Source organism: Lontra canadensis, unplaced genomic scaffold (genome assembly GCF_010015895.1).
Source record: "Lontra canadensis isolate GAN:19392208 unplaced genomic scaffold, GSC_riverotter_1.0 scaffold24, whole genome shotgun sequence".
Classification (NCBI taxonomy): domain Eukaryota; kingdom Metazoa; phylum Chordata; class Mammalia; order Carnivora; family Mustelidae; genus Lontra; species Lontra canadensis.
In genome coordinates, this window is record NW_022631018.1 from 21,228,633 (window position 1) to 21,249,813 (window position 21,181).

General features: G+C 40.4%; 1 protein-coding gene across 2 annotated transcripts; it reads right to left on the minus strand.

Moving 5' to 3' along the window:
• Nucleotides 1–1,252: 1,252 nt before the first annotated feature.
• Nucleotides 1,253–20,446, minus strand: METTL11B (methyltransferase like 11B). Of its 2 annotated transcripts, XM_032863085.1 has the most exons (4): nt 20,228–20,446; nt 8,480–8,655; nt 2,706–2,955; nt 1,253–1,941 (listed from the first exon to the last, which is right to left on the minus strand). In XM_032863085.1, exons 1-4 carry the CDS (start codon nt 20,304–20,306, stop codon nt 1,670–1,672), a joined length of 777 nt encoding a protein of 258 aa, XP_032718976.1. In that variant the 5' UTR covers nt 20,307–20,446; the 3' UTR covers nt 1,253–1,669. The 2 variants fall into 2 exon arrangements, with proteins under 2 accessions (XP_032718976.1, XP_032718977.1); XM_032863086.1 differs by lacking the exon at nt 8,480–8,655.
• Between the last annotated feature and the right edge of the window lie 735 nt (nt 20,447–21,181).

Consider the following 21,181-nt stretch of genomic DNA (forward strand, 5'->3'; position numbering starts at 1 on the left):
CAAAGGCTTGCCATTTGATTTAGTTCTGGTTTGTTCTCTAATGGTTCCAACTCTCATTCTGTTATGTTACCCTAGAGCATGGTGAGTAACACAACATGTAGAAGGTGCCAGAGGCAAAGTAAGTGACTTAATTTTCCAGGACATAAATAATACTACCACGGTAATCCTATAACAAGGTAGTAAATGTTTCATAATGATTGTTTTCCTCCTAAGTTAGAGCTCTGACTTACAAGTATGATTTTTTTATGGTTATAGCGTATCCATGCAGTAGACCTTCTTTACTTAAATTGATATTTTGCATCTCAAACAAGACTCAACATATATCAAGATACAAATACATGTCAGTATACAAATATGTATATTTTCAACATGAAGATATTGGAGTGCCTTAAATCAGTTATATTTAAACACCCCGCTAATAAAAAGTAAATTACAAGTTGGAATGCCTGGGAGGCTCAGTTGGTTAAGCAAGTGCCTTCAGCTCAGGTCATGATCCTGGAGTCCCAGGATTGAGTCTTACATGGGGCTCCATGCTCAGGGGAACCTGACTCTCCCTCTGACCCTCCCCCCCCCCCACTACCATGCTTTTTCTCTCATTCTCTCTCTTTCAAATAAATAAATGAATCTTTAAAGAAACATTAAATTGCATTTTTTGTTTGAATGATTTTAGATTATTTTTTGAGGTGGGGAGGGGCAGAGGGAGAGGGGGAGAAAAGATCCTGCACCTGGCATGGAGCCCCATGCAGGACACACCCTGAGATCATGACCTGAGCCAAAATCAAGAGTTAGATGCTTAAAGAACTGAGCCGCTCAGGCACCCCTAGATTATTTTTAACTAAACCAATGCCTTAAATTAATCCAGTTAGCTTAGTTTTCATGGTTTATCATTTCCCTTCTCTTTCCACTGTACATTCTTAGCAAAGAAAGAAACAGGACTGGCTACAATGAAGCAAGCAGTGTTGGAGGCCAATGGCTAAAATTAGATTATTGAGGACATTTACTTATACATTACAGCTGAAATTTCAACATACAACATTTTCTCCTGAAAGGAGACACTTATCACTGAAATGGAGACCTCTGTTATCAAATTACATCCAGATTACATCATTGGGTGGTAAAATTGAACCAAAATAGAAAGTGAAGCCACATATACTTTCTCTGAGAAGAGAAAGGCTAAAGAAAAATGAAGCAGTGGATTTGTTTTCATAGACTATTTTGACTGGTGCCGTCTTAATTAGGGTGAGATTTTTTGTCTAAGAGAAGTAGCTGTCCTAACGAGGAATGAAATAGACTGTAACTAGCATGAGGGCAGAGAAAGGGGGTCTAGACTTGAACCCACCCATCCCGGGATACTCCATAATGCAAATCTTCACAGACCAAGACAGTTTAGAATTTAACATTGATCTCTTTTCTGTTTTTGTGTTCACTTGTATAGTTTGGGTGTATACAAGCAGTTCTTAAAACAATTTTCCTGATGTTTCACTCTATATATCGTCCAGAAAATCCATTGGGTGTGTGCATGTCCTTATAAAATTAGTGGAAACTTGTACATACTACATCATTTCCAGCCATGCATTGCATCTCTTCTCTCCATCACCTCATGAACTAGGAGGAGAGGACCTCTGCCCCAAAGCACCCTGTGCAGCCCAGCCCTGCATTCCACTGCCAGTCAGGAATGTCCATCACTGTGCAACGTGAACATCCACACCGGGACGCACTGCTCTGGAAAACCGTCCTGCTTCTCCTGGCCCAGCACTACCAGCCCACTCTTCCTAATGAGGCTCCAGAGGGTGTCCATGTCCCGAGTCACACTGCTGTCAGAGAGATCAAAGAGACAGCCCTGCCGAGCCACGTTGTCCTTCAGTATGACGACACCATTTTCTTTCAGGCCAGCTCGGCACCGGGAAAGAAATGCAAGAAGGTCTTTATCAGTCAGGTGCCCTACAGGTGAGGCCAAGTAGATGGGGGAACAGGATGAAATGATGGGTGTGAGGGAGGAGAGTAGGAAGGTAGGAAAGACCACAAGGCTAAGAATAAGGAGACCATTTGTTCATTCATTCATGAGTTACTTAAGAGCCTGAACTGGTCTAGTTGCAGGAGACTTAAGAATTTAGGTAAGAGGACGGGTATCCTCTCTGAGGAGGCTCCGTGTCCCATCTATAAAATAGGAATTCAACCAGCTGGTCTGTCTATCTCACAAGCACAAAATAAACTATTGCCTAGCCCCTGAGTCCATGCCATTGTCCCCAGACAACCCAATTTTGTCATCACTCCTCTGTGTCTCCTAGCACACACACACTCACTTAGACCAAATTCTAATTCATTGCTACCTCATTTCCTGAGAATTTAAATCTAAGAAAGTCTAGTTTTGTCAATAAATGGGGATAAACTTTTTTGACCTCACTTTTTAAAGTTTTTCAAGAATTTGGTTTTCTTCTTAGAGTTAGGTTGGTATAAAGGCATTCCATCCCTGAAGATGGGAACTTTCAGGCTTGTAGCAGAGCATCTTAGGGGAGAGATTGGGAGGACCAGAGCTCTGGGGGTTTCTAAGATGCTAAGTCCAGTTAACTGCTCTAAGCATGACTACAACTCTATCTCCCTTTAGGTCTTTGCTTCCCCTCCACTCATCCTCAGATTAGCCCCAGGTGTCGTCTTCTCTATCTGGGAAGGGGAGAGAGGCCGATGTTGGGCCATGCAGCACTAACCAGAGACCCACTGAATCCAGATGACATCGTATCTGCCCAATGGGGGCATGAATTCCTGCAGGCTGTGACAGTGGTAACTTTCTACCTTGTCCCCATTGACCTGCAGATAGTTCTGGGCTTCGAGGAGGAACGATTCCATCATGTCCACCAGCTCCACACTGTTGAAAACCGGCAACAAGACATGCTTGCTGACCCTTCCTATCCCAGAGCCGCAACCCAAGGCACAGTCTGTCCCAGCTCGCCCGGGGCCCTGCAGAAAGGTACCTTATGGAATACTTCAAATACAAACACTGACCCTGAGTCTAGGACGCTCCAATGACCTCTTTAAACTAACTTTATTTTGGTCAGTTTCACATAATAAAATGCATTCTTTTAAATACACCACTCAATGAATTTGAACAAAGTATACGGGCATGTACCCACTACCACGATTGAGTTCTAGAATACCCAGTTACCTTTTTCAAAAAATACCCAACCTTGCTAGCTTTCACTTTCTTTATTTTATCCAAATATAGATCTTCAAAAGAATTTCAAAGTCAGAAAGTAATATCTTAGGTCTAAAAACTTGGTAATTTTCTCAAGGAAATGAACCCCTGAAAGTCCTTTAAAAGTAGAATTGTATTAACTGCAAATCTGGGTCAAGCCCACAGCTAAATGGACCTGCAGGGTGGCTTATGGCTATATAAAAAAAAAAGGAAGGAAGGGAGGGAGGGAGGGAGGGAGGGAGGGAGGAAAGAAGGAAGGAAAAAGAGAGGAGAGGAGAAGTGAGAGAAGAGAAGAAGAGAAGAGAAAGGAAAGGAGAGAAAAGAAAAGAAAAGAAAAGAAAAGAAAAGAAAAGAAAAGAAAAAAGAAAAGAAAAGAAAAGAGCAAAGCAGTGAGAAAGCCTTTCAGGCCAGAATTTTACTTCAAACCTAGCCCCAATGGCACACAGCCCTATCACATGGATAGAAGGTGTTTGCAGCAAAGTCTCCTTGTCTCTTTTCATGCTAGAAACAGTTTTCTGCCTTTATAAGAGAAATTACCTGATTTACTGGGCACAAATTCCCTCTAAAATTATTTTTATAAAGTATGTCTGTATACTAAATCAACTGGAGGTGAAGGATAGATAGGCGGTGCAGGGGGAAGCCAGCCAATGGAAACTTTCTCCAACTTGCTTCTACAAAGTAACATATACCTATACATACACATACACAGATATATATGTACATACATATATATATACACATATACATGACTGTATATTATTCAGTGTATGCATTATCTTGTCTAGATTTCTTGTCATAAGGGATGACTGCTAAATATGTTTTGTGTTAAAAATTACAGCAATAAGATACTTATGTTGCCAATCAAAATCTTGAGAAAGACTGCTCTTGTTTTCACAGCAACTAAGGATTTTAAAAAAACATTTGTCTAAGGATCAAGAGGTGATGTTTGAGCAGAAGGAAACAGCGGAAATGCTCCTTTCTAGTCTACCCAGGAGGCCTTCTTCACATCAATAAAGTCACAATGAAGAACAAAAAGTGAAGCAGTTGTGGCTTCTTTTCAAATGGAATCATAATAACCATGATTTATCAAGTGCTCATACACAGAAGCTCTTTGCATCTGTAATAACTATAATAATCAAAACAATTCCATAAAATCATGATTATTCCCACGTTTGAAGCTGAGGAAACTTAGATTTCTAATACCACACAGTAATGGCTGAATTAGGGCTTGAACACGGAACTGCTTGAATCCAAACCCAGTTCTGCCTTAGCGTTGTCACCTCAAGTACCAACCCTGATTCCCTCAGTAGTATCTGCCTAATGCTGTGTTGAACAAAATCATAAGGCTTCAATGAGACTCAATGAAGGAAAGAGTTCTGTGATTGTCTAGTAATGTCTGCCTTGTGCATGGGAAGGGGAAGTGGTGGTACATGTTCCATGGGTTTGCCATTCCTACTTACACTATGTCACCTCCCTCATTCGGGTATTATAACGTAAACTAGTTCAGAAAAAATAAAAAAGGCCTAAGCTAAAGATTTGTATTGTTAACACCATAATAAAAACATCTTTTAAGTAAAGCTGTTACATAAACAAGATGAGGAAAGTATAGGGAAATTCATTTAAGTTACTGAAAATGATGTTACTAGAAATTTATATGCTCAATTAGAGATTATAACTACAAATTTTTCCTACCGTTACTTGGCTTTAAGTCTCTATGGATCATGTTGCTCAGGTTATTGTAGCAAGTAGTCTTAGGATTAAACCACAGAATGAAAAAGAGGGCTCAGAGACCTGTGCCAGAGGAGTGGAGATGATAAAAGCTTTCCTCCTTTATCTCAATGAACCACATAAACACAAAGCTGCTCTGGCTAATGGGAGGTAGGGCCTCACCCACTCACCCTCCCTATCATTCTCCCAATAAGACCTTGAAGGATCTTAGCAAAACCCTAGAGTTTTTAAAGCATTCATGTCTAATTTCCCTACTTTTTTAGACAAAGAAACCAAGGTTCAGAGAGGTGAAAGGTTTGAGATAGAATTCCCTTGAAAATTCTCACCCTTGGAGTTGTATTTTTCTCCAATTTAGATGTGTGATATTTGACTATAGTTACTTTTGAAACAATGGTTATTTACAAATACATTAAGTTACCCTTCACCCTAATTCTGTGTACCACAGCTCTTACCACTATTGCTTAGTTCTCATTATCTACTCTACATGTACTGGCACTGTCTCCCCGATCCTGGCACCAAATTTCACTCTCTCTCTTTCACACACAACTCCTCTAGGAAGGAGTATTTAAAAACAGATCTCAGGGACATCTCCTGCCTCTTGGACACTATGGCTGCCCCTATTGAAAGTTCATGTCTTTCCATGAATATGACTAGACCTACATACAATGTATGATTTCAAAACAAGACGTTTTGTTATTTTCTTTTTAATTGAAAAATGATTTTATTATATAATGACCTTGAATAAATATTACATCTAATATTATGCTTATTTTTTATTATGTTGAGTAAGCCACTCTATAGTACATCATTAGTTTTTGATGTAGTGTTCAGTGATCCGTTAGTTGTGTATAACACCCGGTGCTCATCGCAGCACGTTTTGTTATTTTCATCGTCACTTACGATGCTGTCTTCCTATGTATGGATTCATATAAAATAGCAAAATGCTGTTGCGAATTTCATTTTAGTTTTGATTCTGCCTGTATATTTTGCTTTGAAGAACGTCATTTTAAGTTCATCCAGTGGAGTTTAAAACTAAAAGGAAAGTGTTAAATGCCACCATATAAAAACCATGAAATAGAACAAGTGAGACCCAGAGTTTTTAGTCATCTAATCTCTGCAAGAGGTCAAAAGAACCACCAAATACTGGTTACTTTGTATAAACTGCTGCTTTTCCACTAGAAGGATAAAACCGAGGAAAGTTATCGGCCATGCCACTAACATCATCCTGGTATCATCTGTTTGTTTGCTAAAGCAAACATATTTGAAACAAGTTTAAACACCTTTCCCACTGTCCTGGGTCACTAAGTGGTGAAAGGAAGGCAAAACTTTGTATTAAACAGCCTGCCTTTTCCCAGTTGACAGGAGATAAATCATGTCAGATACTCATATTCCCTAGCGCCTTGTATCTTGACCTGGATACTAATTTAGCAGATTATTAAGGTCAAAGCACCAAAATATCATTTCTTTAAAAAGACTGTGTGCAGTTAGTTAGAGGTCACTGCTTCACAACGAGCCTGGTCCATTGAGAAGGACTCCTCGTATTTGTTTGAAAAGAGCAGGCTGTTTTTTTCCAACATAAATATGCAAGCATAAGGCTGTTTCCTTTCCCAGGTCCATGGGCACGTGTATGGGCTCTGTCTGACCTGCAGCCCTGTGGTCAGCTTGGCATTCCACGCGGAGTGACAAGCAGCTGGATTACAAACTAAGCTTCTCAGACGCACTGGGATCAAAGTCGGCCTCGCCACAAGGCAAGCAGGAGGGATTGCTTTCGGCCAGGCTGGAGGAGAACTGAGGTCTGTGGTACACACACACACACACACACACACACACAGAGAGAGAGAGAGAGAGAGAGCACAAGGATTTTTCTGCTTCATGAGACAAATGGAAAAAGTACGTTGTGGTTAAGAGTGAAGAGTTTGCTGTCAGAAGATGTGGTTGGGCTTCAGCCCCGGCTCTGTCTCTCACCAGCTCCATCACCTTGAAAACTTATTTAACATGTCCAAACCTCAGTTTCCACAACTGGAAAAACAAGGATAATGACAGTACTTACCTTCTAGAATTCTTATGGAACGTAATCAAGATGGTACCTCTAAAGTGCTTAGCTGAGCGACTATCTCAGAAAACCACGCCAAGAAATCAGTCAGCAACACTGATTAGAAATACTCCAGTTGCCCTGACCTATCCAGAGCCTCAGCCACCACCTCCAGCCGTACCGTCCCTCATGGCGGCGGCTGACGCTCACACAGGGGCCCCAGTGGGTGCTCCATCCTGATCCAACTCTCTCTGCTCAGGCACGTGGGGCTCCAAGGAGGATGGATGTGAGGTGAACCTCACTCAACACTAGGGATATTCTTAACAGTGTGCTTCTAAGGAGCTTGGCAACCTAACCCAAATACTTATTTATAATGTTTATTTATAATAAATTTATTATAAATTATTATTTGTAATGTTTACTTATAATGCTCCTTTTTTAAATTTAAACTCAATTAATTACCATATAATGTACTATTTGTTTCAGAGGTACAGGCCTGTGATTCATCAGTCTCCTATAACACCCAGTGCTTTTATCAGAATAAAATGGGCTCCAAATTTCCAATAGATGACTTCAAAATGAATCGGGATGAAACCCGTTTGCCAGTTAGGACTTTATGGCTTCAGCAGGACCAATAGCAGCTTTATTGTGTCCGCAGCTCCTAAGTTTATTCTAACAACTGGATGAAATTCCTTAAACTGTAATGAACATATTTCATGAAAGCCTATTATTAGTAGTAGAAATAAATTAGATTTATTGGATGATAATTATGCACAACAAAGCAAGCACTTGATACATATTATCTCATTTAATCTTCACATTATCCTATGAGGAAGGTTCTAGGGTTATGCCCTAGTCACAGGTAAAAAACGGAGACTTAGAGCACTTAAGAAACAATTCCAAGGTAGCTTATACACTAAATAGAAGAACCTCATGAATCTGAAGACCAAGTTTTTGGCCACCACACTATACAGTCTGTCTCTGTGGGGTGGGGGAGTAAGGAAAGAGTTTCACCCAAGACCAGAGCTACAGAGAGATCACATTCTTTCAAGGCAAAGTCTGTACTATGTATTAAATAATATAAAGAGATTCTACTGTTCTTATCATTTTAAAACCAAGCATAAGTATGCATTTCTTTACTATATTGAATTTGTATTACAGGAAATCAATAAATGGCCCCAAGATCCCAAATGGCATTCTCATCAATCATTTTGGTGTCAACTATTTCATCTGTGAGAGTCCAGAAAGAGATGTCTTTTTAATCCCCAAATTATAATATTAGCAATACTGGTTCACCTTCCCCTGAAGCATGAGAGATTAGCTGGTACTAGGATGATGAAATGCCAAGTGGGATGAACCAGTGGTTTGATGCAACCCATCCTTTCTCAACATCTTAAAGCAGGCTTTCAGGCTAAACTCTTGGCTGAGCTATATGGCTTCAATATGATTTAAATGACAACACAGAAGCATGTGAGTGCAATGTTTGCAAAGACTTTGCTTCCTTATCAAGCAGCAGTTGGATAACTCACCCCAACATATTTCCTAAGAAATTCCCAAGAAGCCTGGATATCTGGCTTGGACAGTTCAATGAAATTTCCCATCATACCCTCTTCTGTAGCAGGTACTTCTTGGTAGAAAAGTTCAGCTCTGGCATAGAACTGCATCTCACCATTGATGATTTGACTTGTTAAAGCATACAATTTCACTGCAAATGAAATATTATTAATATTTATATGACAGAACAAGTTCATTCTTAACATACATTGAATTGTCTCTTAGCAGCCTGTGAATTTGTGCCATGAGGAAAGGCATAGTAAGAAGACCTAGGTTTGAGTTCTGGTTCAGAGACTTACTATGTTACCTTAGGAAAACTTCTTAACCTCTCTGATCTTCAGGTATCTCATCATAGTGGCATTTTTGTGACTTACTAACTCTATAGTTTAATGGAACTTTAGTTTATTACTGTATTTTCTAGAAGTTTAACAGCATTTACTATAATAGAATGAAGACGGTCACAAGCTTCATAGTGAGTTTTACCTTTGAACTCCAAATGTTTTGTGAGAACTTAATCATTAACCTTTACTTCTAATCACAAGGTACATTCAGGATAGCTATTTTTTTCACCACTTTTTAAAGCAACTCATACTGAACTGTTTCTTTGTACCAACATTACAGAAGATGTGCTTGAGCTCTTTCTTCTGAAAATAAAATAATAAAAAAGGATAAAAAGATTTGTTGAGCAACTATTCTGTACCAGGTAGTATATTAGGTACATTCGCATATACTGTGCCACTTAATTATTTAAGAAACCATACAAGGTATTATTTTAAGACATTTATTTTTAGAAAAAATATGTACTCCTATTTCTGAAGAGTAAATATGGATGTACGTGTTTTTTGTAGACAAAAGTGCACCTCTTTAGATATAAAATATTCTCATTAGAGGACATTCAGGAGGAAACGATAGAAAGCAGAGGAAAGAAAGGTAATTCTGATTCAAGTCTGTAGGCTGAATACATGCATTTATCTTGCCTTTCCCCATATTCCTCCCCAATTTTTTTTTAAAGATTTTATTTGTTTATTTGACAGAGAGAGAGAGACAAGTAGGCAGAGAGGCAGGCAGAGAGAGAGAGGAGGAAGCAGGCTTCCTGCTGAACAGAGAGCCCGATATGGGGCTCGATCCCAGGACCCTGGGATCATGACCTGAGCCGAAGGCAGAGGCTTTAACCCACTGAGCCACCCAGGCGCCCCCCCAAATTTTTTTAATAAACTCAACACATAACAGTGAAGAAAATGAGAGGAGTGCCACTGATGGATTCATGATTTCAACAAATGTTTGGAAAACAAAAAGAAGATGGAACAAAGCTAAAAAATGTTTCAGTCTTGTATAGATGCAAAAGGAAATAAGAGTTAGTCAAAAATCTCTCTGCAAGCCAACCAGTGAGAGGACAAACACACCCTCCCAAAAGCAACTGGCAGCACAGCTATAACCCTGGGTGAGGGAGTGTCTTCTTTAAAAATTTTTTTTAATTCAAGTAATTGCCCAAGGAGACCTAAAGCAGTTAGTGTTAGGATCCTGGAATACGACTCATTTTAGCATATAGATGAACCCAAGCATCTCATCTGCTCACACAGATCAGAGTCTGATAAGATCTACCTATACATGTACAGCTCTTTGTCGTCCTTTCTTTTCAGGGGAGACATATTTAACAGAGGAAACCTTCTCCATTACCTAGAATCATTGAACCTGTCCTTATCCCTAACTATGGATAAAAAATGATTTCTAAACATGTGAGGGTAAAACAGCAGTCTGAAAGAAAAAAGATAGAGATAAGCCATTAGAAATGACCCAAAAGAAAATAGAAATAATTCAGGAAGTAGATGAGACTTTAAATCAAAACTAAACAGAAAAAAATATAACCTTGGTGTGATATGAGAACTGGTGCATCCATAAACCAAAAATAAGATGCCAAGAAAGTGATAATTCAAAGAATAACAAAGAATTCTTAGAAATTAAAGTTTTGATTACCAAAAACTTTGGAACAGAGCATTGAATAAATTTGTCAGAACATAAATAAAAAGACAGACATGAAAAACTGAGGTAAATAGATTAGAGCTATAAAGACTTAATTCAGGAGGCCCAAACATCAAGCCAATTAGAATTCTTGATAACAGAGAAATGGAAGGAGGAAAATTATTAAAGAAATAATAGAGGAAAATTTCCCAGAGCTGAAAGTGATTGTAGGGTCCAAAAAATAGTGAGCAACATGTATTTAATTTACAGAAATCCTTAGGAAATTTCAATACACAAAGAGTAATAATCCTAGAAATAGAAGATCCTAAAGTTGTTTAGAAGGGGAAAGGTGGTTGACCTTCAAGGAGGGTTGCCAGATTTAGCAAATAAAAATATGAGACAAGCAATTAGTTTTGAATTTTATATAAACAATAAAAATTTCTTAGTATGTGTATACTTGAAATATTGTATATTGCACAGGGCATACTTACACTAAAGATTATTCATTGATCATTTAAAATTCAAATATATCTTGAGTTTTATATTTTATCTGGCAACTATATTCAAAGGAGTAGAATCAGGCTTATAACATAGGTCTAATCAGAGCACTGGGAATTATATGCAGCTAATGAATCATTGAACACTCATCAAAAACTAATCATGTACTAAACAGTGGCTAGCTGAACATAGTAAGAAAGAAAAAAGAGCCGAGACCAGAAAATAGGGTCACCTGGCTGGCTCAGTCAGTAGAGCACATGACTCTTGATCTGGGGCTTGTGAACTTGAGCCCCATATTAGGTGTAGAGATTCCTTAAAAATAAAATCTTTAAGAAAAAAATAAATACTAGAAAACAAAGAAGGAATGCCATCAATATTCTGAGAGAAAATTATTTTGAACCTAAAACTTAATACCCAGTCAAACATGGAAGAATATTTACCTACCACAGATTCATTCTTCAGAGTTTCTTGAAGCTATATTCCAGCCCAATCAAGGTGAAAATCAAGACAAGGTATGTGTCAAAAGACCATGAAATTAACCCAGGAATCCAATGAAAAGAAATCCCAAAATGATAGATACTTATCAGATCTGGAAAGAAATCAGTCTTTATTACAACAGAAAATATAGGCTTCAGAAACATAAGTTCATCCAGAAGTAGAATGAATTGGATTCTGGGCAAAAGAGTAAGAAAGAATCAAAGATACATTAGTTATATTCTAAAGAAGACATATTTTTTTATCTCAACCATCACAAATAAAAGACAGGTGAAAACTCCAAACAAAATATATAACAGTACAAAAATGTTATGATATAAAGCAAATCAAAATAAACATAACTTTCAGTAAAAAAAAAAAAGAGTATATGAGAATCTATTTAACCTTAACTGGAATCATTTTTATTCAAGTAGCACCGAGGTTGTGAAATTGGACTAAGGCACTACTTGGTTCTTGATTGAATAACAATTACATAGTCCCAAATTTTGATTTTAAAAGTTGAAAATCCAACAAACACCACTTATAATGTTTCATTATAATATATTCCATCTATGGAGTTACACCAGTATTTTCCAACTCAAAGATGTTGGAGCCAATTTTTGGACCTTTGAATGGTCATGAGTTTGCTGAAAGGGATAGAAGAATCAGTTCCAATGTACACTTTCTAGAGACTAACAATATTATATGCTATAGTTCCATATATATTAACTGTTACAGATTTTTTTAAATACAAATCTTTTAAAAGAATTAAATATGTAGATGCTTTTTGCCATTTTATACATATATTAACAACTGAGAAAATACGTTAAAAGGAGAGTTCTCAGATTCAAAACATTGGGAACTACTACCCTACACCGATCTCTCTTCTCTAGCACTTAGTAAAGTGTTGTGTGAACAGCAGGTGGCTCAATAAATTCTACAGGGACAACAAAAATCAAGCTTAGCCATCCCAATACCATGAGTGCTCCAAATTCTTCTGTGTATCTCAGAAAACCTGTCTAGGAAATCACAGCTCATAGACTCTTCCCCAAGTTGCACGCTGCCTGGGACCACAAGCAAGCTAGAGCCCAGTACTCTCACTGAGCCAGCCAAAGCAGCAAAGCAGCCATACTCATCACCACCTGCTTAAGTCAACTAGTTGGTGAAGTCTATTAAAACCCTTAATCTGGAAATGGGAATGGTCCATTATGCCAGCAACACTTAGACCACAAGTGAATGCCAAGCCCAGCAGGGGTCAGATTCAATAGGTAGGTTTTTATGGTTATGGGCTTCAGTTCTCATTTTCACCTAATTGACAGGAGCATTTCACTAAAACGATATATGAGGTGTCATGGCCAGCCCCAGGTTCCCCTCTCTTGGTAGCTCCCGCAACGGTGCAAGTTGACTCAGATAAGGTAATCAATCATCAGCTTGTGCCTTTTTAGTAAAGGAATACACTAGCAGTTCATTCTTGTAGGATTGCAATGTCTCTGTGAAATTTGGGGTAGTCTAAGACAGAGTTCTTGATATAGTTCTATTCGTTCTTGATATAATATGGTACTTATTTCCTGACCTACATTATGGGCTGAACTCCCAAGATCCTTGCAATGGTTCAATTGTTACAAAAAGGAAAGTAGAATAACATTAATTTGCCCTGAAGAAGAATTCGGATCTTGCAAACTCCCTAAGGAAAATTTTGTTAATAGCTAAGCGCTTATACCTGCTGAGTATCTTTTTGTCTTTTGTTTCCTTCTTCTTCCTTTTTGTTTTTCTAAACGGTTGGTTATAGTTTTTCTTAGACTTTGTTCCAGATGTTAAAACTGTTTGTCAACTAAAAATTGATCTGAGAGAATAAGTAGGTTAAGTTGAGAGATTTAGTTTGAAATTATTTGAGATAGGATAATGGATCATGTTAACCTTTTGTTTATAAACAGGAAAAAAAAAGCCCAATAGGAGATGGTTTCATGAATGGTAAGACCTTCCATAAAAGAGATTTGCAGATGGGAACTTCCCAATTTAGCCATTAAAGAATTAATGGTAAAAATGGAAAGAAGGAAAGAAGGAAGGCAGGCAGGCGGGAAGGAAGGGAGGGAAGGAAGAAGTATCTAGGTATCATGGAATATTATTCAACCACAAAAAAGAAGGAAATCCTGTCATTTATGGCAACATAGATGGACCCTGAGGGCATTATGCTAAGTGATAGAAGTTAAACAGGAAAGACAAAAAAGGTCTGGTGTGTTGGAATACTAGAATACTTGTGATTATCAAGTCTTGGAATTGCCCTGAGGGGCCCTCTAGGTTTGATTTACTCCTTGGATGCTTTAGGTATCTGGTGGTTTTGATCTCTAAAATAATGCGCTACCTACCCTAAAAGTCTTCAAGTGCTTCTTCTTTTTCAGCTGAGGGCTAGTTCAGCGGTTCCTAATTCTTTCCAGGTTTGAACACAAATGAGATAACCAAAGGGAGGGCAGGAGGGACAACACACTTTCCCCGCTTCAGCAAGGACCTGCCACCCCACGCCATATTCTCTACCCACTTGGCTGAACATCTTCCCAACTCGCTTTCTTGAGTGTTCTACCTCACCTACTATCAAACTTTAGAAGTCTACAAGTCAGGCTAAGATAGTGGGGGGAGACTCCTCACGGTGAGATGTGCGCTGGAACCATCAGACCTGATTCATCAGTCGCCATGTGTCCTGTGCACCTCGCCAGCAGCCTGTGGGGGTCTCTAGCACTGTTTCCACATTCCACAAAAACACTCTGTGTGGATCTCTCGCCCACACTGAATTCTTCAGGCTAAGGCTGTCTCTCACTTGTGTTTGCAACCTCAGCACTTACCATTATGCTTAACACATAGCAGGCCTCTTTTGAATCTCCACTGACTAAATGAATATGGCTCACTTTCTGTTCTTTGAATAGCATGCAGGTTCAACAAAGGAGAGAGTGGCTAGAGGGAAAAGCTGACATAAGAGACACAAGTTACACTTTTTGTGTAGTTTCTATCTATCCTCCTAATTAGGCATATCCACATAATCAAACATAGTAACTGCCACTGACCAAACACGGACGTATGCACTACCTATGCTTAGGGTTCACACCTAACAGAACAGGTAAGATAGATGCTGTCACCTACGGAAGAGCACAAGACAGAAAGAGCTAAATTACCCAAGATTGAGTAGCTACTGAGAACGCAACCAGAATTTAAACCCAGATCGAGGGGCGCCTGGGGGACTCAGTCGTTGGGTGTCTGCCTTCAGCTCAAGTCATGGTCCCAGGGCCCTGGGATCGAGCCTCACATCAGGCTCCCTGCTCAGCAGGAAGCCTGCTTCTCCCTGTCCCAGCCCCTGCTTGTGTTCCCTCTCTCACTGTCTCTCTGTCTGTCAAATAAATAAATCTTTTTTTTTTAGATTTTTTTAATTTATTTATTTGACAGAGATCACAAATAGGCAGAGAGGCAGGCAGAGAGAGAGGGGGAAGCAGGCTCCCTGCTGAGCAGAGAGCCTGATGCGGGACTCGATCCTAAGACCCTGAGATCATCACCTGAGCTGAAGGCACCGGCTTAACCCACTGAGCCACCCAGGTGCCCCAATAAATAAATCTTTTAAAAAAATAAATAAACCCAGGTCTATTTAAACCCAAAACCCGCATCTCATCCCTCTCATGCCATGTGTGTATCTAAAAATCTGCTAAATAAAACAAGGTATCTGGTTCTCCATTTCTTTAAAGCAAATAATCTTGCAGCATCTGCATTGCAAAGGTAACAGCAAACGTTTGAAAACGTATCACTCTCCAGTGAGTTGTGCAGCCGTGCCTCCACAGGGGTAAAATCAATTTGAAAAATGCCAATGGTTATATGCTGAGTTTTGTTTGGCAGTCCCACGTGTCTTATGGGAAGTGTTTTTATTTGTTAACTCTGGCCTTTAACTGTGTTGCCAGACAGGTGACCATTGCTGCAATTTCCTCCTTAGAGACCGATTCCTGTAGAAAGAGGTAAGGGAAGGGGGGGTACTAAAAATTGGTGGGTACCTCTTAGGCACCCAGCCTTATATTAAGCACTTTCATATTAACTCTTCACATTATCTGTTTTAATCCTCATTATGATAACACGAAACTGGGGGTAGAGTCATCATTTTGCCCATGAGTGATGAGAGACTCAGAAAGATTTAGTAATTTAATGTCACATAGAAATCACGTGTCATAGCCATGTCCTACCCACTCCGTATTCTGCTAAACTGTGGAACCCCTGTTCTAAATGTGAAGTTAGACGAAGCCTTTAACAACACGCAGGAGTAATAGACTCTTACTCCGTGTGTGATCAACAAACGGTCACTGACTTCTATGTACTCGGAAGTACATTGCGGAGAGCGCTAGAAGGATCCTTGAGGGGCTAACCTGGAGAAACGTCTCTGCTGGGCCTTAATAAGCCTCGTGAGCACTGCTTCACCAACTGGAGATGTATACAGTTGTTATTTCCTATTTGGTCGCCAACAACCACCTTCGGACAAATCACTCACCCCAAGCCCCCAAGTGCCCTTGTGCAGGTATAACTAGGTTACATGACCCTACTCACTGGCCTGCCTCTCTGGTTGATTATCTCAGTACAAAGCTAATGTTCCTGTCAACAAATAAACATAGTAAACCTTCCATCACTGCCTACATAACTCAAGTTGCCGTTTTCACTGGGAGGCAACATGATTCTGAACCTCAAAAAAAGGCCGACTCTGGAGTCAGACTGCCCCGGTTCTAACCCTGCTTCCCCACGCACAGCCACGTGACCTCCAGTAGGTCGCTTAACTCCACGGCACATGGGCCCCGCAGACATAAGGTGCGGAAAAGAATGGTACCACCTAACGGGCGTGCCGTCAGGAGTCACTGACTTGGGAACGCGCAGAGCACTGAGAGCCGCAGCCGGCTTACTCCTGTTTCTTCCCGCACAGTGATGTGTTCGGTGCCACGGCCAAGCCATCACAGGGAATTTGCGTTGCGCATGCTCTTGCTTCTCCACAAATTTCTGAATCTGGCCAAGGATATTCCAGCAAACGTCCCCATGACTGAATGTCCCTGCACAGTGTGCTTGTGGGACCGGCCACCTAATGCAGGCAGCTGGAAGGAGGAAGGCAGGAAAGAAGGAATCAGAGAGTCTGGTTAGCCACCGTCCTTCCCATAGTTATCCCAAACAACAAACTCTCTGTGCAGGCCCTACAGTAGCCTTTCCCTAACCTTTTAAAAGAAGGGCTTTACTTTCATTTCTATGAAGTTTTGAAACCACGGAAGGAGGGGAAGCCAATTCCAAGACATTTGAGCGGAGCTGAGGAGAGAGCGTATCTACTGGCTAAGTTTTCATTTCAAACCAAAAAGCTCACTATCCCTTGCTGCCTGAAAAGTCCCACACAAGTGCGCTGAGCTTATCATCTTTGGTAATGCCTGTGCTAGGGAAGACCATCTGGTAGCATTGGAAGACCACCTCGGAGCATTGGCTCCGAGGAAGAAAAGGAAAACTAATCCTTACTGAGTATTGGCTATTTACTATGAGCAATTGTTTTTAATGCTTCTAACTGCCCTGAGGAAAATGATACTCAAAGACTTTAGCAACTTCCAGAGGTGACTTTCTCTATCAGGAACAGTGTCAGAACTTGAACTCAAGACTTTAGTGACCTGAAATTAATTATTACTAGGAGGCCACTTGATCTGCTGTGAACAGATATGAAATTCTTTCTCTGTGCCAGGAACCACGGTAAATGCAAAATTCTGTAGATATGGAAGAGGATAAGATAAATGAGTCATGGGAACTAGAGTCCCATCAGAGAACTAATATAGGTAGGTACATGCGTTCCATAAATAGACGTTATAATCACCTAGGGGAGAAAACCAAGGGTTAAGTAAGATAATCACAGGTCTGGGGAAGACTTGTGATTGGATGAAATTCATACTAGCAGGCGAGACACACGTGCTGGTTCCTTTCTGCCCCTTGAAATTAACTTAGAGTCTCCTGGAGGTGCTCCCCATCTGTCATGAGAAGAAAACACTGCAAAAAAAAGCCGAGTATTCATAGGGCTGACAGCTTGCCTTTCCTGTAACCTTAATTTAAACTTTTTAAGGATTAATAAAAAATTATTTGTTGATTTGCCTTCATTACCAGTTTATAAAATTCTGAAGAACAGATACCGTGTCTAATTGTTTGAATCTTCTCCAGGACATTGAAGAGCTCTTTGCACAATGACAGAGTTCCATAAAAGTCTCTCACACTAAATTGAACTCATCAGAAAGTAGAAGTGTCTGGTGTTTCTATCTCTAGAAATCAGTGTTTCTCCCTGGCAGAAGCGTTTACCAGAGACCACACATACATACAGTATGTCATGTTGCTCAGCAGCCCTGCAGTTCGACAGGGCCACACAACTGGTTCTGGGCGATGGTCTCTAAGGAGATGTAATGTATGTCCTTCTGGGACACAATATTTATGGGCTATTAGGGAAAACTTCAGCTCTTAGCTTCCCTTACCATAGTGACTAGCAGTGTTCTCAGTGGTGGAGCCTTTGTCATCCTGAGTGTCTATGTGGAGCACAGCCTCCACCCCCATAATGCATGTTGAAATGATACAGCAAAAACGTAAACTTTTATGTTTGGCCATTGAGATTTTAGGGTTAGTTTGGTACTGCAGGATAGCGTAGTGCATACAGACTAAAATAACTCCCAACTGCTAAAATCAAAGAGACACCATGGATGGGGCCACCTCGGTTACTCTCAAGGGAAACGAATGTCTGGGCTGAATCATCCCAGTCAGAGAAAATAAGCAGTACCTGTTTATGCAAAACTGACTAAGTGAGATGGATTTGTCTTTGGCTTAGAAATGGACTAAGGTTTTCAAAGAGTGTTAATGGGAACTGATGGGAGATATCAAAGTGCCTCAGGAGCCATTTGTGAGGCTAAGAGGACAAAGCAGGGCACACATCCTGTCCCCAACCCTAAAGCAGAAAATGTTCACTTTTTCCTATTTCACACTGGGCTTCTATAGGAGACGCTGTCAAAACTTTGTTCTTACTAATATTTTTGGTAAAGATTGAAAATCATTCATAAACCACCAGCACACTCACAGAGGAGAAAAATCGGTATAATCAGAATGACTCTACTGATTAAAACAGGGATTGAGACGAAACATAAATTATACTCTCCTTTTCCCGAATTAATTTTCAACTGATTTTCAGAAGATACTGTTTTATTCTTCCATCTTAACTCATCTTCAGCTACTTTCAGAGGGGAAATCTCTCTCATAATTAACATTTGGCTGCCGTCTGTCCCTTGGTGAGTATCTTAGTAATTTTAAGTGATAGCTTTTCCCAGTCTACGGCAGCTCAGCCACTAAGATGTTACTGAGATGTGGCACACACAAGGCTTTCAAGAGTGTCTCTGGAAAAGCAGTGCTTTGCCGGTGTGTGGAACAACCAGGACAGCCTCCCCTTCCAAAGGGACTGCTCTAGTTTTTCCATTTGGATACAAATGAGATGCATGACACATCCTTAAAGGATTACTCATGGGCTGTGTGACCTACGGGAAAGAGCCCTTGTCTTAGTTTCTTGCTTTGCTATCTGAATGAGATCTGTCTAGGTTAGATTTCATCATCTCTGAATTTTCTATTCCCCATTTGAAAAATTAAGATGGGGAACAAGGGTGTGAAGGTGGGAGGAGAAAAGTAATCTTATTATCCTATCCATCCCATGGTGTAGCTGCGAGGAACTAACAGAATCATAAATAAGGAAATTCTTAAGAAGCATTGTATAAGATGAAAGCATTTGTAGGTCTAGAATTAAAGATCCCTTCATAAATGGATTTATAAAAAGAAAACTTGGTAGGCTGCTAACAACTAGTTTCTTGAACGCAGTACAAAGAATTACGTAGCTCCTACCGTGTCTGGAAACCCTGGCCACATCAAGTGCACAAAGGGGCTTTCAGACAGCCTTAAGAAAACAGACTGGTGCTGATACTTACTGGTCCTGCTTTCATTGGGAGAAAATATAAATCAAAGGGGGGACACTTCACTCTTTAATCGCAAGTTATTTCCTCTTCGGCGCTGTTAAGGGTTCCTTGAAATAACCCCATTCACAGAGGCTAAGAGAAATAGTGGAGCAAACCCGTTAAGCTTTTTATTGCCCTATTGTCTAATTCCCTGAAAACTGGAGGAAATAGGGAAAAGGGAGACAGACCACTGCCCCAGGTTTTTTGTTAATATTCAAAGACCAGACTAAAACCTGCTCCTTTTCGGTTCTCTATTACTGTGACTCAGGAAAGCCAGAAAGGATCATGCAGAGTGTGGGCTCATGTACACACACACACACACACACACACACACACACACACACAAAACAAGGACACCTCGATCTATTACCGTTTAGTCTTTCTTTTTATCTCTTAGCTGACATATTACTATGTTAATACTCTCATCTTTGAGTTACCTAATTTGCCCCCCTCTCAATTGTGGCAAATATTTTAAAAGTCCTTCAAAACTCAGGAAATGGATTTCTGTACGCCTGGTAGTCGGGCAAACCAACACTCAGGGAAGAAAATCACAGTTCTTGACAGGGCGTGGGCATCGCAAAGCAGAGACCCAGCCTTCCAGACAGCACCTGATCTTTGCACCTGGCAAGAAAGAATGACGTGGAAACGTTTAAGCCCCCTGACATCGGCTGTAGGTTCTTTTTACATGAAAAGTGTCCTTGTTCTAACTTCTCTTGCTGAGGTCTCAGGACCTCACAAAGTCCTCCTTTCTTGTCCCTTATCTAGTAGCTCTGACTCACTTACCCAGGGGAATTTTTTCCAGCAGGTAGAGATAGCTCTGAAAGAAGTCATTGCGAATGGCTTTGTGGAGGATAAAGGACATGCTATGTCGACGGAGTTCATCATCGGTCTTCTGTCAGCGGGATCTAAAGGCAAAATGAGCTCCCAGGTGGGCCATGGAGAGGGGGCTGATAATTATTCCTACAGAGAAAGGGAACTTGCCCAGCTGTTTCTTTGAATTAGCCTTCTCTTCCGACACAAACTTGAGACTGTCATTTTAAACCAGCCCCTGTCCATCCATATCAGGAGAGGCTGTCATGGGGGCGTGGGGGAGGGGCAGCAGACTTGGAAGGTCAAGCTCCTGGCACATCCCCCATCTAATGACTTGGGCGACACCGCTTCAAGCCAGCAGTGAGATCCTGCTTCATCCAGAAAAAAACAACCTTCCCTCTTTACTTGCCACTTCAAACTGGGAGGAGCGCAACCCGCTAACACCCTGACTATTTGCTTTAATTTGATTCCTAAATTGGAACAGCCTAATTTCCATTTCAAAGCATAGGAAATATTTTGCAGGAGATTCTGTTCCTGATTTCCATCACTTGTCCTGGAACACAGAATCCTCAAGTTACAAGGACCCTTCAAAGTCATCCTAGCCAACCAGGCTCCTCCCATCAGGGCAATCTCACCCAAATCTTTTCATAGAAGTGGATATGCATTTCCTATTTTTAAGGATTTTTCAAGGGACACAACTACATGAAAGCCTGTTTTGATGTTAAATACCCATCTCTGCCAACAAACCAAACACTCCATCTAGTTTGCTCTAAACAGCGCCTCATCATGTACGCCTGTTTCTTCTTCTCTCTGTATCATGGGGATGATTTTCCTCGTAAGTACTCAGTTGGTTTCTGTACTTCTGATCATCCCTCTGGGTCCATTCTCCACTCTTCCCACACACTGTGTACCTCAGAGGCTGACCTG

What these genes read in the sequence shown, in the direction of transcription:
- METTL11B (XM_032863085.1), bottom strand. Translation starts at nt 20,306, where the DNA reads ATGTCCTTTATCCTCCACAAAGCCATTCGCAATGACTTCTTTCAGAGC. An exon ending in GCTGGAAAAAATTCCCCTGG is followed by an intron (nt 8,656 to 20,227) that starts GTAAGTGAGTCA and finishes TTTCATTTGCAG; the next exon opens with TGAAATTGTATGCTTTAACA. An exon ending in CTGGATTCAGTGGGTCTCTG is followed by an intron (nt 1,942 to 2,705) that starts GTTAGTGCTGCA and finishes CCTCACCTGTAG; the next exon opens with GGCACCTGACTGATAAAGAC.